The sequence below is a fragment of the Pteronotus mesoamericanus genome, unplaced genomic scaffold (genome assembly GCF_021234165.1).
Source record: "Pteronotus mesoamericanus isolate MK-2021 breed Mesoamerican mustached bat unplaced genomic scaffold, CSHL_Meso_final scaffold_83, whole genome shotgun sequence".
NCBI classification, from domain to species: domain Eukaryota; kingdom Metazoa; phylum Chordata; class Mammalia; order Chiroptera; family Mormoopidae; genus Pteronotus; species Pteronotus mesoamericanus.
The window spans coordinates 180,849-207,533 of NW_026555328.1; the positions used below are offsets into that span (position 1 = coordinate 180,849).

The 26,685-nt window shown below is 56.8% G+C and overlaps 1 protein-coding gene across 2 annotated transcripts; it reads left to right on the top strand.

Annotated features, from left to right (window-relative positions):
- Nucleotides 1-7,129: 7,129 nt before the first annotated feature.
- Nucleotides 7,130-22,714, top strand: FADS3 (fatty acid desaturase 3). 2 transcript variants are annotated; one of them, XM_054563785.1, is made up of 12 exons: nt 7,130-7,427; nt 16,957-17,067; nt 17,563-17,676; nt 18,204-18,305; nt 18,437-18,559; nt 18,858-18,918; nt 19,589-19,665; nt 20,079-20,176; nt 20,504-20,600; nt 20,740-20,819; nt 20,976-21,101; nt 22,378-22,714. In XM_054563785.1, exons 1-12 carry the CDS (start codon nt 7,203-7,205, stop codon nt 22,427-22,429), a joined length of 1,266 nt encoding a protein of 421 aa, XP_054419760.1. In that variant the 5' UTR covers nt 7,130-7,202; the 3' UTR covers nt 22,430-22,714. The 2 variants fall into 2 exon arrangements, with proteins under 2 accessions (XP_054419760.1, XP_054419759.1); XM_054563784.1 differs by having other exon boundaries at nt 7,131-7,427; nt 17,563-17,760.
- Nucleotides 22,715-26,685: the final 3,971 nt, after the last annotated feature.

Below are 26,685 nucleotides of genomic sequence, written 5' to 3' on the forward strand. Positions count from 1 at the left end.
TTTCCTTGCCCACCTGCCCTCGTGCTTGAGATTAAACCCAAATCCTGAAGGGATTGCTGTAGGGAGGACTACGTGAGTCCTCCCCGGGATTCCATGAGGCTGTGGGTCATTGGGGGATGAGCCCGGCTCCCTCTCCCCTGGGGAGCGGCTGCTGTCAGGGAAAACGGCTGGTTCTGGCCGCTAGCTGCCTCCCGAGGGCCTGAGGCAGATCGCCCGCCAGTCTCCCTGCTGCCTCAGTCTAATGGAAGCCCGGAGCCCAAAGCATAGAGGCTGCCCTGCGCTCGTGGGCCAGTGGCAGGGTGGACTGGTGATGCCTGAGAGCAGCACAGGCAGGGACTGTGGTAGCAAAAAAGGACAAAGGAGGATGAAGGTCTGGGCCCTCTACAGCCCCTCCCTGCCCCCAGCGCCCGTGCCTCTGGCCCAGGAACATCAGGGCCAAGGAAACACCAGGCAACATATCCAAGGCCTGGCAGAAGGTCCCACAATCCACACGTGCTCTGTCTACTCCTGAGACACATGACGCGGCTGAGAGAGGACACTTCTGTTGTCAGGCCCACGTGGGAGCGTCAGCAGCAAACAATGGCTGGGATACCCAGGGGTGTGTGCGGGGAACGGGGACTCACACACTCTGGCCCCATGTTCTCCCGTCAATAATTGTGTCTGGGCATCCGTCCTGTCCCACACCTGGCTCTAAGCCCTTTAAATGAACGAGCTCATTGAATCCTCACAGCAACCTGCGGAGGTACTGCTTCTCCCTCTTTGCAGGTGAATTGACTGAGGCACTGAGAGGTCCCACAGAGAAAACGGTCGCCCCACGATAGGAATGAATGAGCCCAGCTCTGGAGCCCACAGTCCTCACCAGCATCCTAGACACTTACTAAACACCTGCCGCGCACCTGCTGCTGAATCAGGCCCTTCCCTGTTTTTCGGAGATGGAAACACTGAGGCGCAGGCAGTGGCAGGGTTGAATCGGTTTGTACCCCATATTTTTACCCCATGACAGCTCCCCCTACCCTTGTTATCCTGGCTTGGGGTAGGGTGAGCGGCTTCCGAAGAAGCTCAGGGGATCTGACTCTTGGAGTTAGGAGAGGACAGTGAGCTGACATCAGCCACATGAAAGTTGTTCCCCCTAAGTGGATTTTCTAGATAATCCATTTGACCCTGGCACATAGAGCCACCTTCTTTTTTTTTTCTTTAGATTTTATTTACCTATTTTTAGAAAGAGAGGAAGGGAGGGAGAAAGAGGGAGAGAAATATCAATGTGCGAGAGAAACAATTGGTTGCCTCCGGCACGCCCCCAACCCAGCCCTGTGCCCTGACTGGGAATTGAACCAGCAACCTTTTGGCTCATCGGCCAGAGCTCAATCCACTAAGCCACGCCAGCCAGGGCTGTAGCCACCTCTTGAAAGTTAGTACCGACCACAACCGGTGAGCCTGAGCCCAGCCACACAGTGGCCTACGCATCACTGTGCTGCCACATTTCCCAACCTGCCAAGCTTGTCATGATTTGATCCTGCCAGGGCCGTGTACCCGGGCAAGTCACTCCTCTCTGGGCCTCAGTTTTCTCCTCTGTGAGTTGGGAAGATCAAACTAAGTGACCTTTGTCTCTCTTCTTTGCCCCCCCCCTTCTTTCTTTCTTTTATTGTGTTTAAAAAAAAAAACCCCGTAAAGTTTACCACCCTAACCATTTTTAAGTGGGCAGATCAGTTGTGTTAATTATATTCACACTGTTATGATACGGAGCTTTCTCACCTGGCCCAACTGAAACTGCACTCACTAAGCGGCTCCCCTCTGCTCACCGCGGGCAACCACCATTCTGCTTTTTGTTCCTATGAAGTTGATTACTTTAGATGCTTTAAGTGGAATCATGCAGCATTTGTCTTTTTGTGACTGGCAAGTGTCATTCATGTGGCAGCACGGGACAATATTTCTTTCTAAGGCTGTATAATATTCCATTGTGTGTATACATCTCTGAAAAACAGGGAAGGGCCTGATTCAGCAGCAGGTGTGCAGCAGGGGTTTAGTAAGAAGCTAGGATGCTAGTGAGTGCAGTGGGCTCATCGATGGACACTTGGGTTGTTTCCATCTCTTGGCTGTTGTAAATAATGCTGCTATGAACATGGAGTGTAAGATATCTCTTTGAGACCCTGCTCTCAATTCCTTTGGGTATTTACCTAGAGGTAAAGCTGCTGGATCATATGGTAGTTCTATTTTTAAGTTTTTGAGGAACCTCATACTTCTTCCATAGGGGCTGCGCCAATGTACATTCCCACCAACAGCGTGCAAAGGGTTCCAATCTCTCCACTTCCTCCCCAACACTTACTACGTTGGTGTCTTTTGATAATGGTCATACTATGAGGTAATATCTCATTGTGGCTTTGATTTGCATTTCTGTGATGATTAATGATGTTAAGCATCTTTTCACGTGCTTCTTGGCCATCTGTACACGGCCTCTTTTTACTAAGGAGCATCCATGCTAAGGAGCTGTGCTGCGCCATCATAGCAATACCTCCAGGGAAAGACTTTGGTGGCTGGTAGGGCCACAGCTCTTGAAGGATTCTGTGGGCCCTGCCACCCTGGACATCCCCGTGTCAGGGAAGAGCTGTGTCCAGGGACTAATAATCAAGCTTGCAGTGTGGTGAGCTTGAACTCAAAGGTAAATCCTAGAGCTCTGACTTGTCCATTTTTTGTATCGGCTACAGAGCAGATGTCTGGGCTTTGTGACTGCTCCTTTTGGGAGGCCCAGTGCTTTCTCATCATATGTTTGCCTGCCTGGGCCACTGCTGCGCCCATAGGGCTTGCTCCAGCCATGCCCCGTGTCCCCCCCCCCCCCCCCCCCCCAGCCTGCTCAAGCATCACTTGGCTCCAGGACAGTGGCTCGCAGCTCCACAGGGGCGAAGATTCCAGTGTGTCCAACAAGACCCCTGTGTGGTAGCTCGTGGTAGGGAGAAGCCAGGCAGGGGCTGACACAACGGCTGTATTTGAGACCCCCACCAAAATGCTCCAGCTGGGCAGGACCCCCCGCCCTTGCCTAGCTTTGGCTAGCTAGTCCCCTCCCCACCTAAGCCAAACATTCTGGCAGTGGCTCAGTGGCAGCTCAGGAATGTCAAGTGATGCCTCTCCCTTTCCAAGTGGTCAGAAAGGGCTTGGTTGCCCTGACAGGGGTTTGGGGACAATGAAGGCCCAAGTTCCGCGCCCCCCCCACACCAACTCCAGGAGACTTGCAAGACCCACCGGGTTGCAGCCCAGAGAGGTAAAGCGACCTATCGACGGCTGCAGAGAAATCATGGGGGACGCTGCAGGGAGGAGACACAATTCAGCCTTTATGGGAACACACTCTGGTGGCAGGAGGGCCTGGCCACTTCTCTCTCTTTGCTAGGATGAGCAGCCTGGAGGGAGGCGCAGCATGGAGCCCTGTCCTTGCTTAACCTCCAAGGGACCCTGCCAGGCCTCTGTCTGCCTCATCTCTCCAGGTGCAGCTGGGGTAGGGAGAGGATCGGACTGCCCCCAGCCGCCTCACACATGAGCTGAGAGCAGGCCAGGGCCCAGGTCAGGCGTCAGGGGTCGGCATCTGACGCCTGCGGGCTGCTGAAGACGGCGTGGGAGCCATGCTGCCATGGAGCGGCTGGATGAGAACATTTGAGATTTACTCTCTTAGCAGCTTTTAAGTATATAATATAGCATTACCTATAATCGCCACACTGTATATTAGATCCTCGTGACTTACCCATCTCATAACTGAAAGATTTTACCCTTTTACCAACATCTCCCCATTTCCTATGTTCCTCTGCCTGTTAACCACCATTTTACCCTGTTTCTGTAAGTTGGGCTTCTTTAAATTCCACATACAAGTGAGATCCTACAGTATTTGTCTTTCTCTGACTTACTTAGCATAATGCCCTCCAGGTTCACCATGTTGTCACAATTGCAGGATTTCTTTCTTTTTCATGGCTGAGTAATATCCCGTATTAGCGCACATCCTCTGTGTCCTTTCATCTGCTGATGGACACTAGAGTTGTTTCCATGTCTTGGCTACAGCGCATAATGCTGCAGTGAACATGGGGGGTGCAGATATCTCTTCAAGATCATGTTTCCATTTCCTTTGAGTATAGACCCAGAAGTGGAACTACCAGACAATATGGTAGTTCCATTTTTAATTTCTGAGGAGTCTCTATACTGTTTTCTACAGTGGCTGCGCCAATTTACATTCCCATCAACAGCGTGCAAGGGTTCCCTTCCCCACATCCTCGCCAGCACTTGTTACCGCTTGTCTTTTTGGGGAGAGCCATTCTAACAAGCATGAGGCGATAGCTCACTGTGGTTTTGATTTGCATTTCTCTGCTGTTGAGCACATTTTCATGTACCTGTTGGCCATTTTTATGTCTTCTTTGGAAAAATCTATTCAGTTCCTTTGCCCATTTTTAAATCAGATTGTTCGCTTTTTTTTCTTTCTTTTTTTTTTTTTTTTGCTCTTGAGCTGCATGAGTTCTTTGTGGTTTCTGGATATTCACCTCTTATCAGATATTTTATTTGCAAATATTTTCTGCCATTCTGTAGGTTACCTTTTCATTTTGTTGATTCTTTCGCTGATCAGAAGCTTTTTAGTTTGCTGTTGTCCCACTCGTTAATTTTTGCTTTTGTTGCCTGTGCTTTTGGTGTCATACCCACAAAATTGTCTCCAACACCAGTGTCAAGGAACTTCTCTACTGTGTTTTTTTTTTAATATTTTATTTGTTTTTAGAGAGAGGGGGGGAGTAAGAAAGAGAGGGAGAGACACATTGATGTGTGAGAGAATGCACCAGTTGCCTCTCTCTAGGCCCAAACCTGGGACCCAGCCCACAGCTCAGGCCTGGGCTCTGACTGGAAATCAAACCAACGACTTTTCAGTTCACAGGCCGGTGCTCACTCCACTGAGCCACACCAGCCAGGGCTCCCCCATGTTTCCTTTAAGGAGCTTTATGGTTTCAGGTCTTATGTTTAGTACTTTAATCCATTTTTTTGGCATAAGTGTATATATTTTTCCAGGGCAAAGTTATACTTGTGAATGAACTCTGCAACAAACACTAGGCAGTTGCATCATTTAGAGGCATTTGCAGTGGAAAGGGGGTGACTCCTCCCCCTGCCGCTTGCTGACCCACATCTGCCGGAAGGAGGGGGTGCCAACATGGACTCCTCCACCCCAGGGTGTTTTGGTTTATTTTTTTTCACCCATCCCTCCCCCTTTGGCAATCATCAGCTTATATCGCTATATTTTGGTACAGGAGGTTTATTTCCTCCAAGAGGCTGCCTCCTCTGCCCTCGTGCCCCTGTGTGAACACGGCGGGAGCAGGGGGACCTTCAGTGGCCTCCAGCCTCAGCTGCCAGTCACACTCCTCTGCTCTGCCCCCGCTACACACACACGCACGCACACACACAGGCTCTGGAGCAGGTTTGGGGACACCACAGTGGAAAGGGCTCAGGCAGCCCCGCTGGTGATGACCTCACGGCATCAGTTGTCCTGGCAACCAAAGCATGTATTTCTGGTACCCGTGAGAACCCAGAGGACTCCTCAGCCCTTCTTCTGGGCCCTGTGTGTCTACCCCACAAATATTAGCTACAATGATATCCTACCTACCAATAGTTAGACCGAGATAAAACGGTAGCATATCAGACCCTTGCACAACACAGGGACTAGGGTGCACCTATGCCCTCGCAGTCAAAAATCTGCGTACAACTTTTGAGTCCCCCAAAATTTCAGTCATCTGCGGTATCCTCAGGGGATTGGTTCCAAGACTCCCATGGATACCAAAATCCACGGATGCTCAATTCCTTTATGTAAAACAGTGTAGAACTATGGATACAGTTGGCCCTCTGTATCCTAGAATTCCCAACCCGGGAGGGAAAATACTCTGTTCCTTCCATCTGCAGTGGGTTGAATCCTCAGAGAAGAAACCCAGAAATGTGGAGAGCTGACCGTACGTTCACTGCGGGGGTGGGGGAATAATCCTCCCACAAAGTTCAAAACCCTTGTTGTTCAAGGGCCAGCTGTACTTAAGTTTCTCAAAGTGCATTTCTGAACCAGCACATCAGCTTTAGCTGGAAACTTGTTAGAAATGCGTTTCTCCGACTTGCTGAATCCCAGTCTGGGAGCCCTGCAGTCCTACCTTAACAAGCCCCCTGGTAATTCTGACGTGCAATCAAATCTGATGCCACTGCCCTGAAGCATAACCCCAGCCTGACTTCATCTGCCTCAGGGTGTGAACTTTTAGGAACAATAGTCTTTATCTCAAAGAAATATGAAGTCATTTGTAGAAAACTCACACCGTCAAAAGAACTGGAGTTTATTTGAGTAAAAAATAAGAGTCAGGAACGATAATAAGCAAGCCAACCAGCCAAGCCAGTCCAGCACTGAGTGGCAGTGCCCGATTCCGAACTCTAGTGCCCCTCCACCCTTTTGCCCCGGTGGCCACCCCTCAACATTCCTCAGCCCTACAGCCTCAACAACAGGAAGACCACCGGCCACAGATGGGGCCAGGCCCTCAGCCCTGAAGGCGGCCTCGTAGGGCAGACGTTGGCAGTCCATTGCTTGAGTGCTGGTTAGGGTCACCCCGTCACCCCGAGGTTGCGTCTCCAACTCAGTGCGCTTAAGGTTTAATGTTCAAGGATGCGTGGAAGGAAGCCCGTTATCCTCATTGTTGTTCCAGGCCTGCCAGGCGCAGACGCGGGCCCCCGAGGTAGCAGCGGACACTGGGTGTGGCTGTTTGTCCCTGTCCCTCCCGTTCCCGTCCCGCTGAGCCGGGAGCCCGCGAGCCGACAGAGCCCGGGGCAGCGCCGGAGTCCCGGGTTAAGCGGCCGGGCGCGGTGGCCACGGGCTTGGGGGCGGGGCGGGCCCGCCTCGACACTGTCCTCCCCGGGCGGCCCGAGCGCCCCGCAGCCAATGGGGGCCCGGGCGCTGCGCCGGGATTGGAGCGCGGGGCGGGCGGCGGGGCCGGGACGGGGGCGGACGGCCGGCGAGCCGCCGGCGCGGTTATAAGGGAGGAAAGTTCTGCGCGGAAGGGAGAGCCGAGCGGCGCACGCTCGTACGGCGGTTGCAGCAGCGAGGCGGGGCCGCGGAGGAGCGGGTGGCGGCGGAGGGAGCCCGGGGGAACACCACCGCGCTCCCCTCCGTGTGTCGCGGGGACCTCGGAAAGGTCCCCGGTGCCCGAGGACTTGTGCACGCAGCCATGGGCGGCGTCGGGGAGCCCGGCGGGGGGCCGGGGCCGCGCGAGGGGCCCGCGCGGCTTGGGGCGCCGCTGCCCACCTTTCACTGGGAGCAGATCCGCCCGCACAACCTGCCGGGCGACATGTGGCTGGTCATCGAGCGCCGCGTCTACGACATCAGCCGCTGGGCACAGCGGCACCCGGGGGGCAGCCGCCTCATCGGCCACCACGGCGCTGAGGACGCCACGGTAAGGAAACCCGCCGCCGGCGGGGCGGAGCCTGAGGCTCGCTGGGGCCTGACGGTAGGCATTGTGCCCCCCTTCGCCGGCGGGGCCTTAGCACCCTCCCTAGCTGACCTTTGACCTCCTGGCCGGTGACTCGGAGTTGGGATGGACTGGCTGGGGCCACATGAGGAGTAAGGGGGCCACGTCCCTGCATGGAGACCCGCACATCGGGCCATGGACCAGGGCTGGGCTGGAGCCGGGCTGTGCTGGAGGAAGGGGCTCTCAGAGGTGGGTGTGTCATGGCGGAAAGAGCATGCCCTGGAAGAGGGTCCTCCGTGGTGCTCGGAGGTTCCTCCTCTCAGTTCTGGGCTCCCCGAGACAAGGCCCCGCATGCTGGTGACAGGGACCCTAGGCGCTGGGCAAGGATGTGCCGTCAGAGGCTGGGGGCTGGGCAGCAAAGGTTGAGCCGGGCCCAGAGGTATGCGGCTTGCCCAAGAGCTGCTGTAAATGTCAGTCAGTGAGGGTCAGTGACTCACCTCTCCTGGGCTGCCAGTTGCCTGTGGGAGAACTTTGCCAGCCAGGCTGGGTGGGCCTCCTTGGGAAGCACAATCACCCCAGGAACAGGCTGGCCCCTGGAGACCCTGACTTCCCCTTCCTGGCCCATGTCTAGACATGTCTTGGCCAGGGAGGCGTGGGGCCTGGTCCAAGTGAGACCGTCTGGCATGAGTCCAGTGGCGGTGCGGCCAACCGGGACTCCTCATCAACCCCTTTCCTGAAATGCCCCAGAGGGGGTATAGGAGTTGGGGCACTGAGTGCCAGGAAGGTCTTCAAGATTCAGAACTTGAGGCAGCAGAAGAGATTGTCCTGTCCCAAGAGGATCAGTGTCCCTGTTGCCAGGCCACCTGCCCTCTGCCCACGGGCTTCTCCCACGGGTTGCGTGCTCTCCGTAGGACTCTTTGAGAACAATGGTTTTCAGCCCTTTTCGTCTCCTGGCCCACGTGAGCTACTAATACTCAGCGGCGCACCAGAAAAATAGATTTTTTTGCTGATCTGACAAAACGTAGGTATAATTTTGATTCATTCACACCAGACAGCTATTGTTGTGTTGGCTGCTGTTATATTTTTATTTGACAATCTAAGGGAAAAGAGGTCAGTGCTCCTGACTCAATAGCCAGGTATTGTGTGTTTTAAAGATTCTTGCGGCACATGGGTTGAAAATCCCTGTTTTAGAGGAAAGAGGTTTTTTTTCCCCACTTCCACCCTAGGACACTGAGGGGTTAGGGTCAGAAGACTCCTAAAAGTCTAGAAACTGACAGAAAGCCTTGTCCTTAAGTGCGGAGGCCTGGGTGGTGGCCACAGATCTGAAGCTTACTATGGGCCAGTGAGTGTGTGACCATGCACAGGCCTGTATGTGTGCGAACACCGCATGTGTCTGTGCACATTGCACATGTGTGCACTTCTGTCAGGGCATGTGGGTATAAGGTGCCGCAGCCCCTCCCTCCTCAGCCTGGCTGAGCCCTGGCCGCCCCTCGAGGATCCTATGGCTGTCTGCTCTGGCCTTTTTCAACCTCTGATCCATAAGGCAGGATAGAGGCTGCTGAGAAGCAGGCAACAGAGCATTTATGTATTTATTTTTTTAAATATTTTATTTGTTTACTTTTAGAGAGAGGGGAAGGGAGGGAGAAAGAGGGGGAGATGAACATCAGTGTATGAGAGATACATCGATCAGTTGCCTCTCACAAACCCCCAGCTGAGGACCTGGCCCGCAACCCAAGCACATGCCCTGACCGGGAATCGAAGCAGAGACATTTTTGGTTTGCAAGTGGGGCGGGTGCTCAGCCCACTGAGCCACACCAGCCAGGGCTGGAGAGCATTTATTAACTGCGTTTTCCTCCTTGTTCCCCAGACCTGTGCTGGGGAGCCTCCCCGATGGGAACCCCATCCTACAGTTAGCTCTTGACCCTGAGAACTCCATCTGAGAGTTTTCTTACCGATTCCTCACCAATGAAGTTCTGTTTCTTGTTTCTTAAAAACAGTCTGTCTGTTACTTGGGTCTGGGTCATGGCTCAGCCATCAGAGGCCCTGAGTGACTTTCAACCAGGCATGTCATTCCTCTGAGCCTCAGTTTCCTTCTTTGTAAAATGGGGAGAGCCGGGCCAGACAGCGAGCTGGCTGAGCACAGGACTGGGCCTTCTCAACTGAGTGGCCCCAGGGTTATCATGTCATTGTTCCTGGTCAGTATATGTTGCTGGCTGACAAGTATGGGTGGGCCCTGCAAACTATATAGTGCATTGGGACAGCCAAGCACTTTGCTGAGTGACTTTGTCTGGTTCTACCTATGTCTGTAGCAAGAAAGAGTTGCATTAAGCCATCTCTTAGCTTCCTCAAGGCCCCAAACATCAGGCTGAAGTTGCTAGAAATACCTGGTCTGTTTAGGCCAAAGGACTTATGAGGTGGCTGGGGTTGGGGGACCCCAGTCTTTGTCCATAATGGGCCCATTGGCCCTGTGTCGTGGAGCCCAGACCCCGGGGCTCCTGTCCCAGGTCCTGGAGCACAGGTTGGGGGTGGGGCGGCCGTCTTGCCAGAGCGGTGTTCCTAAAGCCACCTCCACCAGCCCTGGCCGCCCATCAGCTGTTTTCATGTCCAGGCAACAGAAGCCTTCCTGCCAGGAAATTCCCAGAGTTCCTGTGCCATTAGGTCAGCCTATGGCCATCCTGGGATACAAAGCGGGTACCCTGGGGAGAATGCTCCGGGCCCTGGGCCAGGTTTGTCCAAGAGTCATAGAGAGTCTGAGCCAGCCAGGGAGGGGTTAGGCCTGGCTGCTGCAAAAGATTGTGTTCTGTCCCAAGGGGTCACAATACTCCATGGTCAGAAGTATACCAGGGCCAGGCGCCAAGCACCCATGATGGCTCCGAAGCCAGATTTACAGATACACTCTCTTTAGTCCTCAGGATACCCTTATAGGCAGGTGCCACTGTCATTACTCCCACCAGATGAGGAAACAGGGGCTGAGAGAAGCAACGTGAGTTGAAATTAAAAGTTAGATATGGGATTTTAACCCACAGTCTATGCTCCTCACCACATGCCACACTGTGACTTGGGTGTCTTAGCTGTTTATTCCATTCATTCATTCTTTTTTTTTTTTTTTTAAGATTTTATTTATTTTTAGAGAGGGGGAAGGGAAAGAGAAAGATAGGGAAAGAAACATCAATGTGTGGTTGCCTCTCTGGCACCCCCACTGGGGACCTGGCCAGCAACCCAGGTGTGTGCCCTAACTGGGAATTGAACCAGTGACCCTTTGGTTCACAGACTGGCAGTTAATCCACTGAGCCACACCAGCCAGGGCCCATTCAATCATTCTTCAATTATTGAATTATTAAACCCATCAGTAGATACGCAGTGAGCATGTCCTAAGTGCCAAACTCTGTCTTCACGTCTGGAGATACAGCTGTGAGCCACACCTCTACAAGGAGGGTGTTCCTTGGCAGGTGGACCAGCTGGAGCACAGGCTCTGAGGTGGGACCCTGCTCTGCAGAGTCAAGGAACAGCAAGTTTCTGCGTGGTTGGAGTCGAGCAGTGGGGCGGGGGCAGGCGGTTAGGCCATGGGGTACCAGGGCTGCTTCCACTGGGCTTCGGTGCCCCTGGAAGCAGCACTTGGGTTTTATTCTAAGGGGGCCTTGCAGGGCACAGCAGGGAAGCCAGGGGAATCTGGTGTAGCTTCACTATGATCCCTAACGGGGAAGGGGAAGGCCAAGCCTCCCAGGAGGAGGGCGTGGGGGTGCTAAGGGATGAGCTGATGGGTCCCAAAGGGTGGGCATGGCCAGGGCAGAGGGCAAGAGATGCTGTGGGCGCAGGTGTGCCAGGGCAGCCATTGGGATATAGCTCAGTGTGGCCATCAGACAGCAACCCTATGAGGCAGGTAGTAGCGTTAACCTATTTTGCAGATGAGGAAACTGAGGCTGAATATGGGTGATATAAAGGGACTTTCTTGGAGCCCTTGAGTGACAGGGTCTTCCTTTTTGGGCTTGGAGGGTGGGGTTGTGTCTGGGTGGGAGTTGGGGAGAGGCAGGGCAGATCCTGAGGCTCTGGTGTGAGGGCAGGGCCCAGAGGGTGCTGGCCATGAACTTGGAAGACCTGGCTCCAGAGCCCACACGCTGTCTGCTTCCATCCACCACACTGGCTGCTATGGTAGCCCTGCTGCTTAATGATGGGTGACCTGTCTGGGCTCTGTAGGCGTTTCCTACAATATCCCACCCCCAAGTCCCTTCCCAGCACTGCTACAGTGGCCTGCCCCTCCCTGGGGGAGGAGCGGGGGCTGCCAGGCACCGCGCAGAGGTGGGAGTGCTGGCAGCCCGCCTGTGTCTTCCTGAGGGCCCCGAGCTGCCACGGGCTTCTCATGGAACAGCTGAGAACGGCTGGAACCCAGTGGTGGAGAGAGGACCAAGAGCCAGAGGGCCTGGCCGCTTTGGGGCCACGGCCAGGTCAGTGACACTCGCGAAGCCAGGGCGCTGGGTGGAGGAGACCCTGGCGGGTGTGCTGGGGAGATGCGGCAGCCTCCTAGGGGCACCTGTCCTGGAGCTGGGCTCTGCCGCGTGGGCAGGAGTTGGATGGGCCACGTCCAGAGCTCTGTGCCCTTTGGCCTCTGCGCCTTGGTGTCCCCATTCGTAAAATGGGGATACTGACAGTGCTTGCCTGTTGGTCTCCTGTGAGGAGTGCTGGGGAGAGGATGGGAAGGAGCGTCATAAGGCTGGGCCTGAGGTCCTGCTCTGCCTTCCCACCTGGGGGAGGGAGGGAGGAATTCCTGGGCTGCCCTCGGAGGCATGTCCCCTCACTCCCTCTCCACAGCCTACTGCCACCTCCTCAGCAAAGGCTTTCAGAGCAGACCAAGACCACCCCAGCAGCCCTGCTCCATCCTCTTTCTGATCTGGAACATTCTAGAATCTTTGGAGAGTGGCTAGGAATGCTACCCCACCCCCACTGTGTCTCATTCCTCAGCCATAGATTGGCCAGGACTTGACCTGCAAGATACACTGTCCTACAGCCTGTTGCCCCTGCAGACCCACCTTTCTAGGGCCCTGAATCTACGTGGACTCGGGAGGCGCGCGTCAGGCTCCGGCAGGGGGAGGGGCTCAGGTCAGAGCTCGGCTATGGAGCGCTCACTGGACACCGGGGCCCCTTCCACATGCTCCGCCCGTACTGACTGGGTCCTCCCCACAGGCCCACGAGAGGGACCTTTATGGTTCCTGGTTTACTGATGAGAAAACACAAAACGGAAGAGGGGGGGTGACCTTTGTGGCTCTGTGGCCCAGCTCATAAATGGGAGCTCAGGTTCCATCCCCGACAGGCTGGCTCCAGCACCCACCCCCCCACTCCTTCCCCTTAACCAGCTGCTACATGTAGCGCAGGGCGCGGGGCCGGGGGGGGGGGCAGGTTTCCAGGGACCAAGGCCAGGCGGGGTGGTAGCTGTATCCTGGGAGGGCGTGGATGTCACAGGAGATGGGCCCCGGTTTCTGTTTTTATTGTTATTATTTTATTCTATTGGGACCTGGGTTTTAATCCCAGGTCTGCCACTGCGAACTCTCCCCAGGCGGGTGTTCCCGCCACACTGAGCCCCTGTTCCCTCCCAGTAAGATGACTCATACCCCCGCCTCATGGGCTGCGGGGCGCTGGCTCTTGTCCGCATACTCACACCTGCTCTCCAGGCCCTGCTCCGAGGACACCACTGTGACGGCTTCTGTTTAGGGGCACAACTTTTACTCCGGCTCTTACTCCCAACTTTGTTCCACGACCAAGTAAGAGACCTGAGCGCCGCCTTCAGCGTGTCAGGTGGGGGAGCGTCACAGGGTTTGCACGCACGCCCCTGGAAGGACACGTTTGAGTTCACCAGCAGTGGGTGATGGGGGGCCTCCCACAGTGCGCGGCAACTCGGTCAGTGTGGCCAAGAAATGCCAGGACCACCGTCCTGTCCCCCACAGCCCAGTCTCAGAGCAGCCAGGTTCTTGGCTGCTTGGCGTGGTGACCAGCCTCATGGTGAGGACCCGCCCCCGCCAACCTAGGAGGCCCACTGCCCCCGCTCCAGCCTAGGAGCAGCCACCCTGGGGCTACTGCCGAGCGGCCACAAGCACAGTTGTATAGGCAGACTGAGTTCTGATCCAGCCTCCATTAAAATGGAGCTGGGTGAGTCGCTTAACCACTTTGAGCCTTCTGCCGGGCCCCTAGGCCCTTAAGTGGAGGCCCAGAGAGGGCTAGGTCACATGGCCCCAGCCACTGTTCCAGAAAAAGCTGTTTGCTGGTGCATCAGGATTTGGTCTGAGGCCAGGGACCCACCTTGCTGGCTTCTGAGAGCACAGAAGCACAGGCTCAGCGGCGCCCGCACAGCCCCAGGAACGGCCCTGCTCTCCACGGACCGGCCCAGCCCCTCGCCCCAGCCGGAGCCCTGGTCTGGGGCCCTGGACGGTCACATCTCACCCTGTCACTCCGAGGGATAGAACTGGCCAGAGGTCCCTTGGGTGGGGCTGGCTCCGTCCTCTGCCTCAGTGAATCCCCAGGCCTGGCCCGGGTGAATCAGGGCCAAGGGAGCAGGGAAGCTGACCTGCTCCTGCAGCGCCTCAGCTCCAGGGCATGGTCCTGGGGCTCCCGGGAGTCGTCTGGGCACCGGGGTGGCCCCAGAACAGACACAGGGTAGGAGAGGGAAAGGACTGCGAGGCGGGAAACCCTGGGGTGGTAGCCATCGCTCTGCTCTGTGAGTTTGTGTGTGTGCTGTGTACATGAGGCTGTGCACATGCCGTGTGCGCCAGGCTGTGTCTGTCTGAGTGTTCTCGTGACCTCTGACAGCGCGTGTTTCTGAGTGCGTGTCTGTGTGCTCAAATCTTGGTGCTGAGGTGAAGTGTGCTTGGTGCTTGGTGGTGGGTGTGTCCACGTGTGGAGGCACATGCCTCAGACGCTGACTGCATTTTTTTGACGGGTGTGCCCCTCTGCGTCCTAGTGAGTGTGCCCGTGTGCCTTTGCACGTGCCTGGGCTCTGCATGCTGCCAGGGCAGTTTCAGGGGAAATGAGAGGGAATCAGAGTCAACACTCATTTGGCCTTAAAAAGGAAAGAAATTCTGCCACAGGCTACAGCAGAGATGAACCCAGAAGACACGCTAAGTGACAAGTCAGTCACCAAAGGACAAATATTGTGTGCTTTCACTTCTGTGAGGTCCCTAGAGGAGTCATGTTTATAGAGAAAGCAGAACTGTGGGTGCCGTGGGCTGGGGGAGGGGGGTGGGGAGTTAGTGTTTAAGGGGGGTGGAGTTTAGTTTGGGAAGATGAAGAAGTTCTAGAGCTGGATGGCGGTGATGAGTGCCCAACAGTGTGTATACACTTGATGCCATGGAACTGTACACTTAAAAAGCGGCTAAAATGGTAAACGTGATGCATGTTTTACTACAATTAAAAAATTAAGGAAAAGGCTCTCTCTAGAGAATGGCCATGCCTTTCTGCCGTAGGCATGTGTCTGTTTGCGCTGTCCTTCCTGAACTCCAGGGGTTTAGGAAGCTTGCCACCAGGGCAGCAGCGGGCAGTGGCAGCTCGTCCCGGGCTCGCCCCCTGATGAGGCGCCCTCTTCTTCGACTCCCAGTGAGCTGACAGCAGCCGCCTCGGTTCACTGCTGTCCCTGTGACTTTTACTTCTCACTGAGTTCATGCAGCCAGCGTGGCTCACTCACTCCTTTCCTCTAACATTTCTGAAAAAATGCAGCAGAGCTCCACCTGGGCTCTCCTGGTGTTGCTTCTATCCTACATCCTTCCTTTGTGTCACTGTCCCCTGCTTTAATAAACGTCCTCTCAAGATCACCTGCACTTGTGTTATAAAATCTTTCCTGCACGAAGTCAAGAACCCATGCACTACAGGCTGGCCTGAGGCCAACCCATTCCGGCCCGGTCCCACCCTTTCAGCCCCAGAAAGAAAAAAATGAAGGAAGAAAAAACCAACTTAGCAGTCCAGAGTCAGAGTGGCCCTGGAGCCCCGCCCCCTAGATTTGTCCCTGGATTTGCCTAGTCTCGGGGAAAACAGACTCCCTCAGGGTCACGGCGAGTGGGGCTGGCTGAGTCCCAAGTGCAGGGTTCCCTCCTAGCCCCCTGCCAGTACCGGACAGGGCCCCGGGAGCCCCTGGTAGGGCCAGCCGCCCCCCCAGCCCCCTGCCTCCCACGCATATTGCCCTCCGTCCAGGTTCTCCCAGGAGAGGAGATCTGTACTGAGCAGCGTACACAGCTCCCTCTTCTGTCAGGAACTCCAGGGAGGCGCCCCGAGTCAGCCTTCCCAGGGCCTAGGTTATTCCAGAAACCTCACCCTCCCAACCTCCCTCACCCCCACCCCATCCCATGCTGCCCTGGCCAGTAAGAGGGCAGGCATCCTGCAGGTGTGGCCTCCAAGGGAGGCGTGGGATGGGGCCGGGGGGCCCAAGCTGCGTCTCTCCCCCGGGACTGTGTGGGATGTCTGGCAGTAAGTCCAGGGGCCCAGCTGTCGCTTCTGTTTTAACACTGACCAGGAGCCATCGCTCATTAGTGAGAAGACAATGGGAGACTCCTGTTCTCAGGCAACCTTCTTCAAAGGTATTTCCTTTAGCAGCCAGCTGCCCCCTGCCCCTGATTCAGCACAGGCTGCTGGGTGGCTGTGGCCAGCTCCTTCAGAGCCTCCGAAAGCCCAAGGATAAACGGTAATGAGCCAGTTACACTGAGCCTAGATCAGGAAGAGTAAGCAGACCCCAGACGTGGAGTTCAAGTTTACCAGCACTTCAGAAAGGCCTGGGCCACTTCCTGACTAGTATCTTTTTCCAGCCCTTTATCTTTCTTGTTTCTCTCTTCCTCTAACCCCTTCACTGGCATAGCATCCCACCCCCACCCCTGCTATTACAGAGAATGCTAGATTTTTTATGTAATTTACTTTTTAAACACATATCTTCTGCTCCTGCTTTTAAAAGGAACTGTTCAACTCTCTTCCTTACAGACCCCCAAGATCCCAGTGTGTGTAGCCCTCAACTGACCTTTTTCTCCAGGTGGCCCCGTGGCCCTTGAGTACAAGTGTCCCATCCACACTCACTCTACCCTGTGCTTTTGTTTGTGAAGCTGGGAAAATGGGACATTTGACCCAGACCTTATTTTATATGCAGTAGAAAAGTATGCGATTTCCAGAAAGCTTTCTAGGTAGCTATTTTTGGGAAAAGTTGAACCCAGTCATGAAAGGAATCAAGAGTCTTCCAGGGAGACCTTTCTGCCAATCCAGATGTTTATACACCCAGCCAGGTTTGGGGAAAGGCCCCCTGTGCTGGGCAAAGCAGCTGGGGCCTGGCCGGCAGGGCACCCAGGGCCTGGGGGGGGACCAGGGTGGGCTCTCATGGACAAGGCTGACCCACGTGGTACTATTTCCATGACCGCTGACCAACCGGCTCACTCTCCGCCCATCTGTCTTGTCTGCTCTGCCCTTCCATCAGCAGTCCTTCCACCTTGCCTGCTGCCTCTGGGTGCTGCGCTGGCTGTCTGTCTGTCTGCCCACCTGACTGTCTGCTCTCCCTCAGGATGCCTTCCATGCCTTCCATCAGGACCTCAATTTTGTACGCAAGTTCCTGCAGCCCCTGCTGATTGGAGAGCTGGCCCCAGAGGAGCCCAGCCAGGATGGACCCCGGAATGTGAGCGGGGCCCTGGTGGAGGCTGAGCCATCCCTGGAGGGCCCTGGGGGGGCGTGGCCAGTAGCAGCTCCGTCTGCACTAGCCCAAGGGGCCCCAGAGCGGAGCGAGGCTGGCTTGCCATCCCGTCCTCCGCAGGCAGCTGTAGGAAGGGCTGCAGCGATGCCTGCCGTTCGGGCTGGGCCAGCACCTGTCCCCGGGCGGGCCCCTCCCTGCCCTGGGCCCAGCGTCCCCATCCACAGTGAGAATTTCGATGAGTTGCACTTTATGGGTTTTGCCTGCTCTGCCTTTTTCTGCTTCTCACGTACCCCCACACCTTTTGCAGGGGAGCCTTTGGCACCAGGCAGCAATCCAGGTCACTTCCCAAGCCAGGTGCTTTTGTCCCTCTGACCCCCCTGGCCACACCCCTTGGGCCTGGTGTGGGAGGAGAGGCTGCGGGGCGTTTCTGGGGCAGCTGGGACCTCGCTTCCTCACCTGACTGGCCGCTGTCCATGGCAGGCCCAGCTGGCCGAGGACTTCCGAGCCCTGCGCCAGGCAGCCAAGGACATGAAGCTGTTCGAGGCCAAGCCCACCTTCTTTGCCCTGCTGCTGGGCCACATCCTGGCCATGGAGGTGCTCGCCTGGCTCATCATTTACCTCCTTGGCTCTGGCTGGGTGCCCAGCACCCTCGCCGCCCTCATCCTGGCCATTTCCCAGGTGACCCCAGCACTGTCTTGCAGTCCCTAAACTGTCCAACAGACACCTGTGAACATTCTGGATGTATTTGCTGAGTGAATGAATGAATGAATGAATGAACAAACGAACGAACGAACAACCAGCCAGAAACCCCGTAAGGCCTGCACCTGAGGGTCACGCCGTATTTTGAATGAGCTGAGGAAGCTCCTTACTTGACCCTGAATGAGCACAGGACGCAGAGCCCCACAGCTCCACGATGTACAGAAACTGTTCTAGGCCTCCAGAAACTCAGTGTTCTGTAAAAGAGGAAGCTGGTGTACAGGGCCCTTAAATGGAACATTAGCTGTGGGTGTGCCCCTCAAGCTGCGGGGGATGGGGATCCCTGGGCCCCCAGGCAACCAGCAGCCCCGTCCCGCATGGCCAGAGCCAGGTGCCAGGGTTCCTGAGCCTGCCTCTCTCCCCAGGCTCAGAGCTGGTATCTGCAGCACGACCTGGGCCACACCTCTGTTTTCAGGAAGTCCCGGTGGAACCACCTGGCCCAGCAATTTGTGATGGGACAGCTGAAGGTGAGGGTGGGGTGCTCGGCGGGCACTAGGGGGCTGAGTTGGGGTGCCACGCTGGAACTGCCCCTGCGTGCAGGCGGGGAGTGGTGGATGCGGCCCGGCCCCGCCCCTGAGAGCCCTCCGCTGCCCCACAGGGCTTCTCTGCCCACTGGTGGAACTTCCGCCATTTCCAGCACCATGCCAAGCCCAACATCTTCTACAAAGACCCAGATGTGACCTTGGCACCCGTCTTCCTCTTGGGCGAGTCATCTGTTGAGGTTCGTGGGGAGCATGTGGACACACACAGACTGGGCTTGCGGCTGAGGGGACTCGTAGCTCCTGGGGCTGCCACTGCGGCTCAGCCCTAGCCCCCAACCAAGCCCACCACTCTAGTTCCAGGCTGAGCCCCTACCCCAGTGGGACCCCCTACCCACTGCCCAGCCTGCTGGTGACGATGGGCCCAGTTGCTAGAATCTGGAGTCGCCTTTGCCCCGTGGTCCCAGCAAGCCCCCTGCCCCTGCCCGGGAGGAGGGGTCCCGGAGAGCTGTCCTCCCCAGCCACCACCTATCTCTGCAGTACGGCAGGAAGAAACGAAGATACTTACCCTACAATCACCAGCACCTGTACTTCTTCCTGAGTGAGTGTCCCTTTGTCCCTCCTGCCCCCCGTGGTAGGGACATGGCTGGGGTGGGGACCATGCCGGAGCCTGCACTGTCTGCCCCATGTCTGCCAACACCAGGCAGCTTCTAGCAATCTCTGGGCAGGGGGCGGGGGGGTGGGTACTTCTTAGCATTCCCTCAACATTGGCACCTCCAGGCCTCTCCCAGGCCCTGTCCTGCCGCCTCAGCCTGCAGCCTGTGCTGACTGTCCCGTTGCCAGGCCTTTGCCCCAGCCAGTCCCTCTGCCTGGGGTGCCTTGCAGCCAGAGGTAGTCACAGCCCTGCCAGGAGCTTTTAAGGTTCCTTCCTGCCCTCACATCCGAGCAGCCCAGAGCTCTAGCAATTGTCGGGGTGGACTGGGTGAGGACTCAAAGGGCGTGGCCAAAGGGGCCAGGACGGGGACGTGCAAGGCTAGCCCTGACCTGCAGAAGGGACACGGGAGGCGGTCAGGCAAAGGTCAGTCTGGGGAGGTTCCAATGCTGAGAGAAGAATGTGGACCAGGCCTGGAGGGTGATGTGGGTTCACCCCAGCTGGCCAGCCCGGGACCAAGTCCCCTGGTGCTCCCAGAGTGGCAGAGCCCCGCTCCCGCCCCGTCTGCCCAGCCTGCTCGCCCGGCCCGGTGCCTGAGCCTTCTCGTGCCTCCTTGCAGTCGGCCCACCGCTGCTCACCCTGGTGAACTTTGAGGTGGAGAATCTGGCCTACATGTTGGTGTGCATGCAGTGGAGGGTGAGTGGGCCCTGCTCCAGTCCCCCAGGCATACAGCTGTGGTGGCAGGAGGCGGGGGCGTCAGGGAGCAGCCCCCGTCCACGAATGCCAACAGGCATGTGTGCATACAACAATGAGGTACATGCGTGCAGGGGGAGAGCAAATGTGTGCCCAGGGCACAGCGTGGTGTCCTCCCTGGGGGTGGGGACCCCTGGACTGACTCCACCAGGCACTTGTTCCCCAGACAGGGGTGTCCTGATCTCAGCCCTCCATGGCACCTTCACTTCCATGCCCCTTTCCCTGGCTGAGAAAACCAAGGCCCAGAGAGAGACAGTGACCTGTCCAGGGCTCCGAGGCACATCAAGCAGAAGGCGTGGGCGACCCTGGCCACCCTTCGCGGCTGCTTCAAGACCTCTGTCCTCCACTCCTTGCAGGACTTCCTCTGGGCCGCCAGCTTCTACTCCCGCTTCTTCTTGTCCTACCTCCCCTTCTACAGCGTTTCTGGGGCGCTGCTCCTCTTCGTGGCCGTCAGGTATGGTGGTTTGGAATGGCAGAGGTGGGGAGGTCACACACAGGCAGCCGGGGACCCTGACCACAGCCCTCCACCTCCAGAGCTGCTCCGGGTTGTAGAAGAAGCGAATGACATGAGCGTGGCAGGCTCCCCGGAACAGTGGGTCTGCAGGGGGCGACCCCCAGGGCTGCCCTGGGCTCAGCCCGGCATGGAGCCTGCCTCTCAGCTGCTTTAGACGCCAGTGGGGCAGGGTTTATCGCAGTCCCACTGTGCAGATGAGGAGGCTGAGGCCCAGGTCTCATTTAAGTGGTGAGCTGGACATGGCAGTGCCTGAGCCTCCCCCAACAGGGTCCTGGAGAGCCACTGGTTCGTGTGGATCACGCAGATGAACCACATCCCCAAGGAGATTGGCCATGAGAAGCACCGGGACTGGGCCAGCTCGCAGGTGGGCTGGAGGGTTACCTCCTGGGGCGGGGGCGGGTCCCAGTGGAAAGGGAAGGGACCCTGAGGGGCAGGCAGGCTCAGGGCTTCATGCCAGCCTCCCTTATCTGTGCTCCCTGTGCTCCCTCACCTGCTCCTGGCAGCTGGCAGCCACCTGCAATGTGGAGTCCTCCCTGTTCATCGACTGGCTCAGCGGGCACCTCAACTTCCAGATCGAGCACCAGTGAGTGCAGGCCCTGGGGTCCAACAGGGGTGGAAGTGAGTCTTTCCCTGGGGAGGTCGAGACGTGAGCCCTGGACTCCCTGGGTGGTGATGGGTGGTGGTCCGTCCGGCACCCCCCAGCTCCAGTGTCAGCACATGCTCTCCCCCCACACCCCAGCCTCTTCCCCACGATGCCTCGGCACAACTACCACAGGGTCGCACCGCTGGTCAAGGCGCTGTGTGCCAAGCATGGGCTCATCTACGAAGTGAAGCCCTTCCTCACCGCCCTAGTGGACATCGTCGGGTAAGGGCTCAGGGTGGCTCCCTGGGGGCCCCGTCCGCCCTGGTCCCCTTCAGCCCCCTCTCTGAGCCCACAGTGGTCCCTCTCGAAGAGCCGACACACAGCCTTTCCCATCAGCCCGTCTGCCCTGAGCCTGTGACCTCCCTCCCTTCCCAGCCCTTCAGTCACCCACCACCTGCCCCTGGACCAGGCCCGGGTGCTGCAAATACACCAGTGAGGAGAGCAGGCTGAGACGCCTCCGTGCCTTCTCGGCACTGACGGCCTAGCATGGGAACGAGAAAACAAGCAGTTAAAATAAGTGAATTAGAGAAAACATGAGAAAGGGAGAAGCGCCTTGGCAAGAAACAAAGCCATCAGACCTAAGGGTTGGAAGCAGGAGAGTGGCTGTGGAGTGCCAGACAGGGGTTGCAGTTTTCAACAGGGTAGCCGGTGGCTGGTATTGAGGGGAGACATAAGCAGGGCCAGGAGGAGGGGGGCAGGAGAGCAGGATGGCCAGGGAGACGTGGGGGTGGGGAAGGAGAAGAATATTCTGGGCAAGGGAACGGCAGTGCAAAAGCCCTGAGGCAGGTGCTGGTATGTGGGAGAGCCGCTGTGCGGAGGAGGGACGTGCAGCAGCTGGGTTCTGGGAAGGTGTTCTGCCTGCTGTGGTGGGGCGGGAGCAGAGAGCAGAGCGGCGGGACCTGCCGCTGCCCAGCCTTGCGGTGGGAACAGGGCTCAGGTTACCCAGCCAGAGGTCTTCCACCTTGACTCTGCTGTTCCCTTTACGTGGATGCCCTACCTTCTATCCTGGTGTTTGAACTCCTGCTTCACCTTCATGACCCTTCCCAGCTCCATCCTCTGAGCCCCTGCCCCTTTTCTGCCTGGCCCGGGGTTTTCTACCAAGTCGTTGATATTTCTGGCTCCTCTGCCTGACTACTTACTGGTGGACAGGGGAGAGGCGTTACAAATCTCTGGGTCGCAGGGCACAGCAGAAGGAGGCAGCAGACAGAGCTCAGGGAAGGAGGGACAGGCCCCGCCTGGCTCCTGCCTGGACTTGGCCTTGGCTCTGCCCCTCCCCCGTCTAGATTCCACTCCAGTTCTAGATTCCATTCCAAGTCTAGATTCCACTCCAGTTCCACAAGACAGTAGCCTCACTTCCTAGTCCATCCCTTCAGCCCCACCCAGCTGCTTGCCTCAGGGGAAGAGGACTCGCAGGGGAATGGGGATGCCAGCCACTCACCATCTTGCAGAGAGGGGGTTGGTATCTTACAGTGGCATCCTCAACCTCCCCCCCACCCAGGTCCCTAAAGAAGTCTGGCAACGTCTGGCTGGAAGCCTACCTCCAACAGTGAAGGCAGTACCCAGGGCCCCAGCAACACCAAGCCGGCTCAGGCAGGCTTGACAGCCCCTACCCCTACCAGGGCCTGGGGGGCCCCACTCCCCTCCTGTTCCTGTTGTCTTCTCCTCGGCCCTCTTGTCTGTCTGTTCGACAGCCCCAAGGCCACGGTTCTCAGCCCAACAGGACAGGGGCTATGGCGATGGTACATAAAGCCACATGGTGAGCATGGCATGTTTCCTTGGAGCAAAAACTTAGGGAAAACTGTTATTTTTATATAAAAAACAAACCCAGATATATTATGAAATAAAGTATTGAACTTGCATGAATTTTTTTAAAGGTTTTATTTATTTATTTTTAGAGAGAGGGTAAAGGAGAGAGAAAGAGAGGGAGAGAAACATCGATCAGTTGGCAGCGATCAGGGACTGAACCTGCAACCTAGGCATGTGCCCTGACCGTAAATCGAACCTGTAACCTTTCACTTTGTGGGATGACGCCCAACCAACTGAGCCACGCTGGTTAGGGCTGAGCTTGCATAAATTTTGGAGCTAGAGTCTGCCAAGATCCTCAAGAGTTCAGGCCCTTGCGCCCTCAGAGTGTTGGGGATGGGGGATGGGGGGATGGCGGCTTTCGCAGTTCCCCTCTGCTCTGGGTCACATCCGCCCGAGGGCCTGCCTCGTCCCTTCCTGTTTTGTACCCACTCACCAGCAGCCTTGGGTGCTTCCAGGGGCTCACCTCACTTTACTCCTGGGCTCAGTGGGACAGGGGCTGGTGTAGCAGATGAGGGCCCAGGGCTGAGAGCCACGCCTGCAGGCCCCCCCAGGGCACAGGATGGGGAGCCAGTCTGTCCTGGACCTGCCCGGGGCTCCTCCCACAGCCCCTGCAATAAGCGGCCTCCAAGGGCCATGGGCAGTGGACCACCTGCCCGTCTCAGTATCACACTTTCTGCCCCAGTGGGAGCGCAGCCTTACTGAACTGTCGCCCCCAGGGTCTCCCCCCCCCGCCCCCCTTGCTTGCCTGGAGCTAGGCGCTTGCCTGCGGTCGCTGCAGTGACTGAGCTGGGCCATTTTGGTCCCTAGAGTCTGAGAGTGGCGTCAGGGGGCCTTGCCCCCGGCTTGCCCACATCCTGAGGCAGACACTGCCTTCCCTAAGCCTCAGGCTCCTCATCAGGAAAATGGGTGCGGTTAGCCTCGGACACTTCTGTGGAGGGCTTTCAGTTGCCCCTGGGGGCTTCCTGAAAGAGGGAGGAAGGGAGGGCTGGGCTGCTGGACCCCTGAGACCCTAGTGCCCAGGCACCAACAGTGCTGAGCTGAGGCAAAGTTCCCATGTGAAGAAGTGTGAGCAATTTAAAGAAAATATTGAAATGCTGAGCTAGCATACCAGAGGGCTTTTCTGCGGTGGAGGCCAGAGTCTCCCCACCAGCCACAGGATTACCCCCCACTCTTTGTCAGGGCCCCCATTGCCCTGGACTGGGTTCCCTTCAGGAAGCAGAAGGGGCGCAATTACTGCAGTTCTTGCTCAGTCCTTCCTGGGATCGCTCAGTCCCACCATGATCCCTTCCGCCTGGCTTTCCTCTTCTCTAGAGTCTGGCAGACCATGCGGCAAGTCTTGCTTCTGTCAGGACTCAAGGCTGTGTGACCTTGGGGAAGTTATTTGACCTCTCTGAGGGGAGCGTGGCCTCCGATGGTGATGGAAGAGAAAACGGATTCCGTGGAAGGCTCTTGGCATAGGGCCCAGCAACAGAACTCAGAAATTTATTTACATATTTTATGCACACCGTTCCACGCCCTAGGACATCACCTGCCCTGACTTGGGACAAGTCCTTGTTGTTTCTGAGCTTGTTTTCTCCTTGAAAGGTATTTCTGCCTTGAAAGCAAATTCCTTAAGTCCAGGGCAGGACCACATTCAGGGCCCCTGCAGAGGCTGTTCCCTCTTACAGGGGTTCCCCTTCCTGTGTCCACCAGTGGAAACCCTGCTGACTCCTGGTGCCACGTGGGCCCTTGGATGGCATTCCCCCCGTCCCCTGCCCGGGCAGTCTGCCAGTACATTTCCTGCAATGGCTTTGATGCCTTTATCGGGGACATACTAACACTCTGGACTCTAGGGCAGCACGTCTCCACCCAACGCGAACGCTGAGCCTGCAGCGCCACCTGGAGGGCTCTGGGAGTATCTGCACCACTGTGGGGCAGGCCATGCTGCATGCTGCCCCTGGTGGTGGCCATGGACCATGGCCCCTTCTGCAAATGGGTAGCTGCCCAGTTAACTTGCTTAAGGGACCTTAGGAGAGGCCCTCTGGGCTCAAGTAGCCACCCCCAGGTATCTCCTTATTGCATGAAATTCTCCACTGGTTATCTCAGTCCCCCATGCCAGGGCCCCTGGGGATAGGTCACCCCTCTGCTCCTGAGCTGAGCTCTCCCTTATCTATCTGTAAGTTTCTTTTTTTAAAAATATTGTTCAATTACTGTTGTCCCCATTCTCCCCCCACCCCGCCATTTTTTAAAAATCTAGGTTTCCTAGGCAGTCAGGGAGCAAGAACTTAGCAAGCATGTGCTGGGTTTGTAAAGGGAAGAGGGAAGGGTTCTGGGTGGGGCCTCTGAGAAACCCCAATGTGTCCCTGCTTTATGGTCTGCACAGTCTTGGGACCTGAAGAAATGCAAAACTATGGGGCGAAGCCATGACTCTACTAAGAGTCTCCTGTGGGCTGACCCAAGCTGGTGGCAGCAAAGCAGAGTCACAAGAACCAGTCTGGAAGGGCTGGTAGGGGTGACAAATAAACTTTGTGGCAGGACAGGTTGTGGCTCGTTCCCCGGTTTTCCCCACACAGCCCTCCCCACACATGTCCTGGAGCACTTGGCTGCCTTGGTCAGCTTGGCCCTTCCCAAGCTCCCGGTGCCTGTGACTAATCCCCTAGGACACTTGCTCCCGAACCAGATGATTCGGAAGAAAGATCTAAACACCTTCAAAATTAAAAGAAACATTCATAATGGTGGAGGGCAGTAGAGACATGAACTTTAAATCACGCATGCTAGGTGGCCGCTCGTTCTGCTTCCGCGCGGCCAGTTGGGTTAGGAACATAAAACACGGGCGAAGGAGCCGCAGCGTTCCTGATGGGGGGAGGGGCTGCCTTCCCCCTCGGGGCCTCCAGTTCTTCACAATGGTTGTAGGCGCCCCTGGGACCCACAGCTTGTCATTTCACCGCAGGCATCAGACCAGAGGCTCTTTGAGAAACTGCGTCCTGTCTAGAGGGGCAGACCTCTCTGGGGAAGGTGCACCTGGGACAGCTGAGGAATGATTGGTCCAAGGCTCTGTCACCTGAGCAATGGCAGATGGAGCCGAGCTCGGGTGGCTGCCACCTCTGCCCTGCCCTTTCCCACCAAAGGCCTCCTTCCCTGCCAGTGGGCCCTGCCAATGGGTTCTGAGTGTCCAGCTGACGCCTGAGGAAACTGCCAGGCTGCTGGCCGCCTCTGGGGCGCCAGACCCACACTCAGCCCTAGCTGCTCTGCGAGCCCCACTCGGGCCTGGCACCCTGCACATGGCCACGCCCCCCCCCAGCACTGAGACCCTTTTATCCAAGTAGCCACCTCAACTCACTGAGCAAGTTCTGATCTCCTCCAGTCTCCACCCCCTCTGGCCAGCGTCTGGGCCTCCTGGGGGGTCTGACATTTGACAAGATGGAGTGTGGGGGGATAAGCTTTGGTCTGGGAAACAGCCCTTCCCTTGTTGAAAGTGAAGGAGATGGTCAAGCGAAGTGCCGGCTGAGGAGTCAGGATCCCATGTGCTTGTCCTGATCCAGGTGCTGTCCCTCAGTGACCTCGGGCCAGTCCTTTCCCCTCTAGTCTCAGCGTCCTGTAAATGGAAGCTTCAGGTCTTGTGATCACTCAGGGTCTTACGTGTTAGGGTGTCACAACTTTTGACAAGGCTGAGGATCAGGACCCCACCATTCTGTGGGTTAAACAAGAGTGTCAGTCAAGTATGGGGGCAGGAGGGACAGTTAGAGAATAGGTATAGGTGTCCCCAGCTTTCAGATGCAAGGGTAATACTTCAGGGCAAGGTTGAGGAAAAGAAGCCACAGAGACGATCCAAATGCCCATCAACCTGCGCCAAGATTTACCCGGTGCCCTCATGGCTACCACATCCGCCTAGCCTGGCAGTTCTCCCCGGGACCCTGGGCTTGGCGGCCTCTCATAGGCCTACAGGAGGGCAAGGCCAAGGGTTCACGGGTGTGGACAGGGCAGCATCCTTAGGGGTGGTAGCCCAGTCTCTTCACTGTAC

Coding starts and splice junctions, on each gene's coding strand:
- FADS3 (XM_054563784.1), top strand. CDS start 7,203: ATGGGCGGCGTCGGGGAGCCCGGCGGGGGGCCGGGGCCGCGCGAGGGG. Junction 18,560..18,857: donor TGGGCGAGTCATCTGTTGAG/GTTCGTGGGGAG, acceptor CTATCTCTGCAG/TACGGCAGGAAGAAACGAAG. Junction 19,666..20,078: donor TGGTGTGCATGCAGTGGAGG/GTGAGTGGGCCC, acceptor CACTCCTTGCAG/GACTTCCTCTGGGCCGCCAG.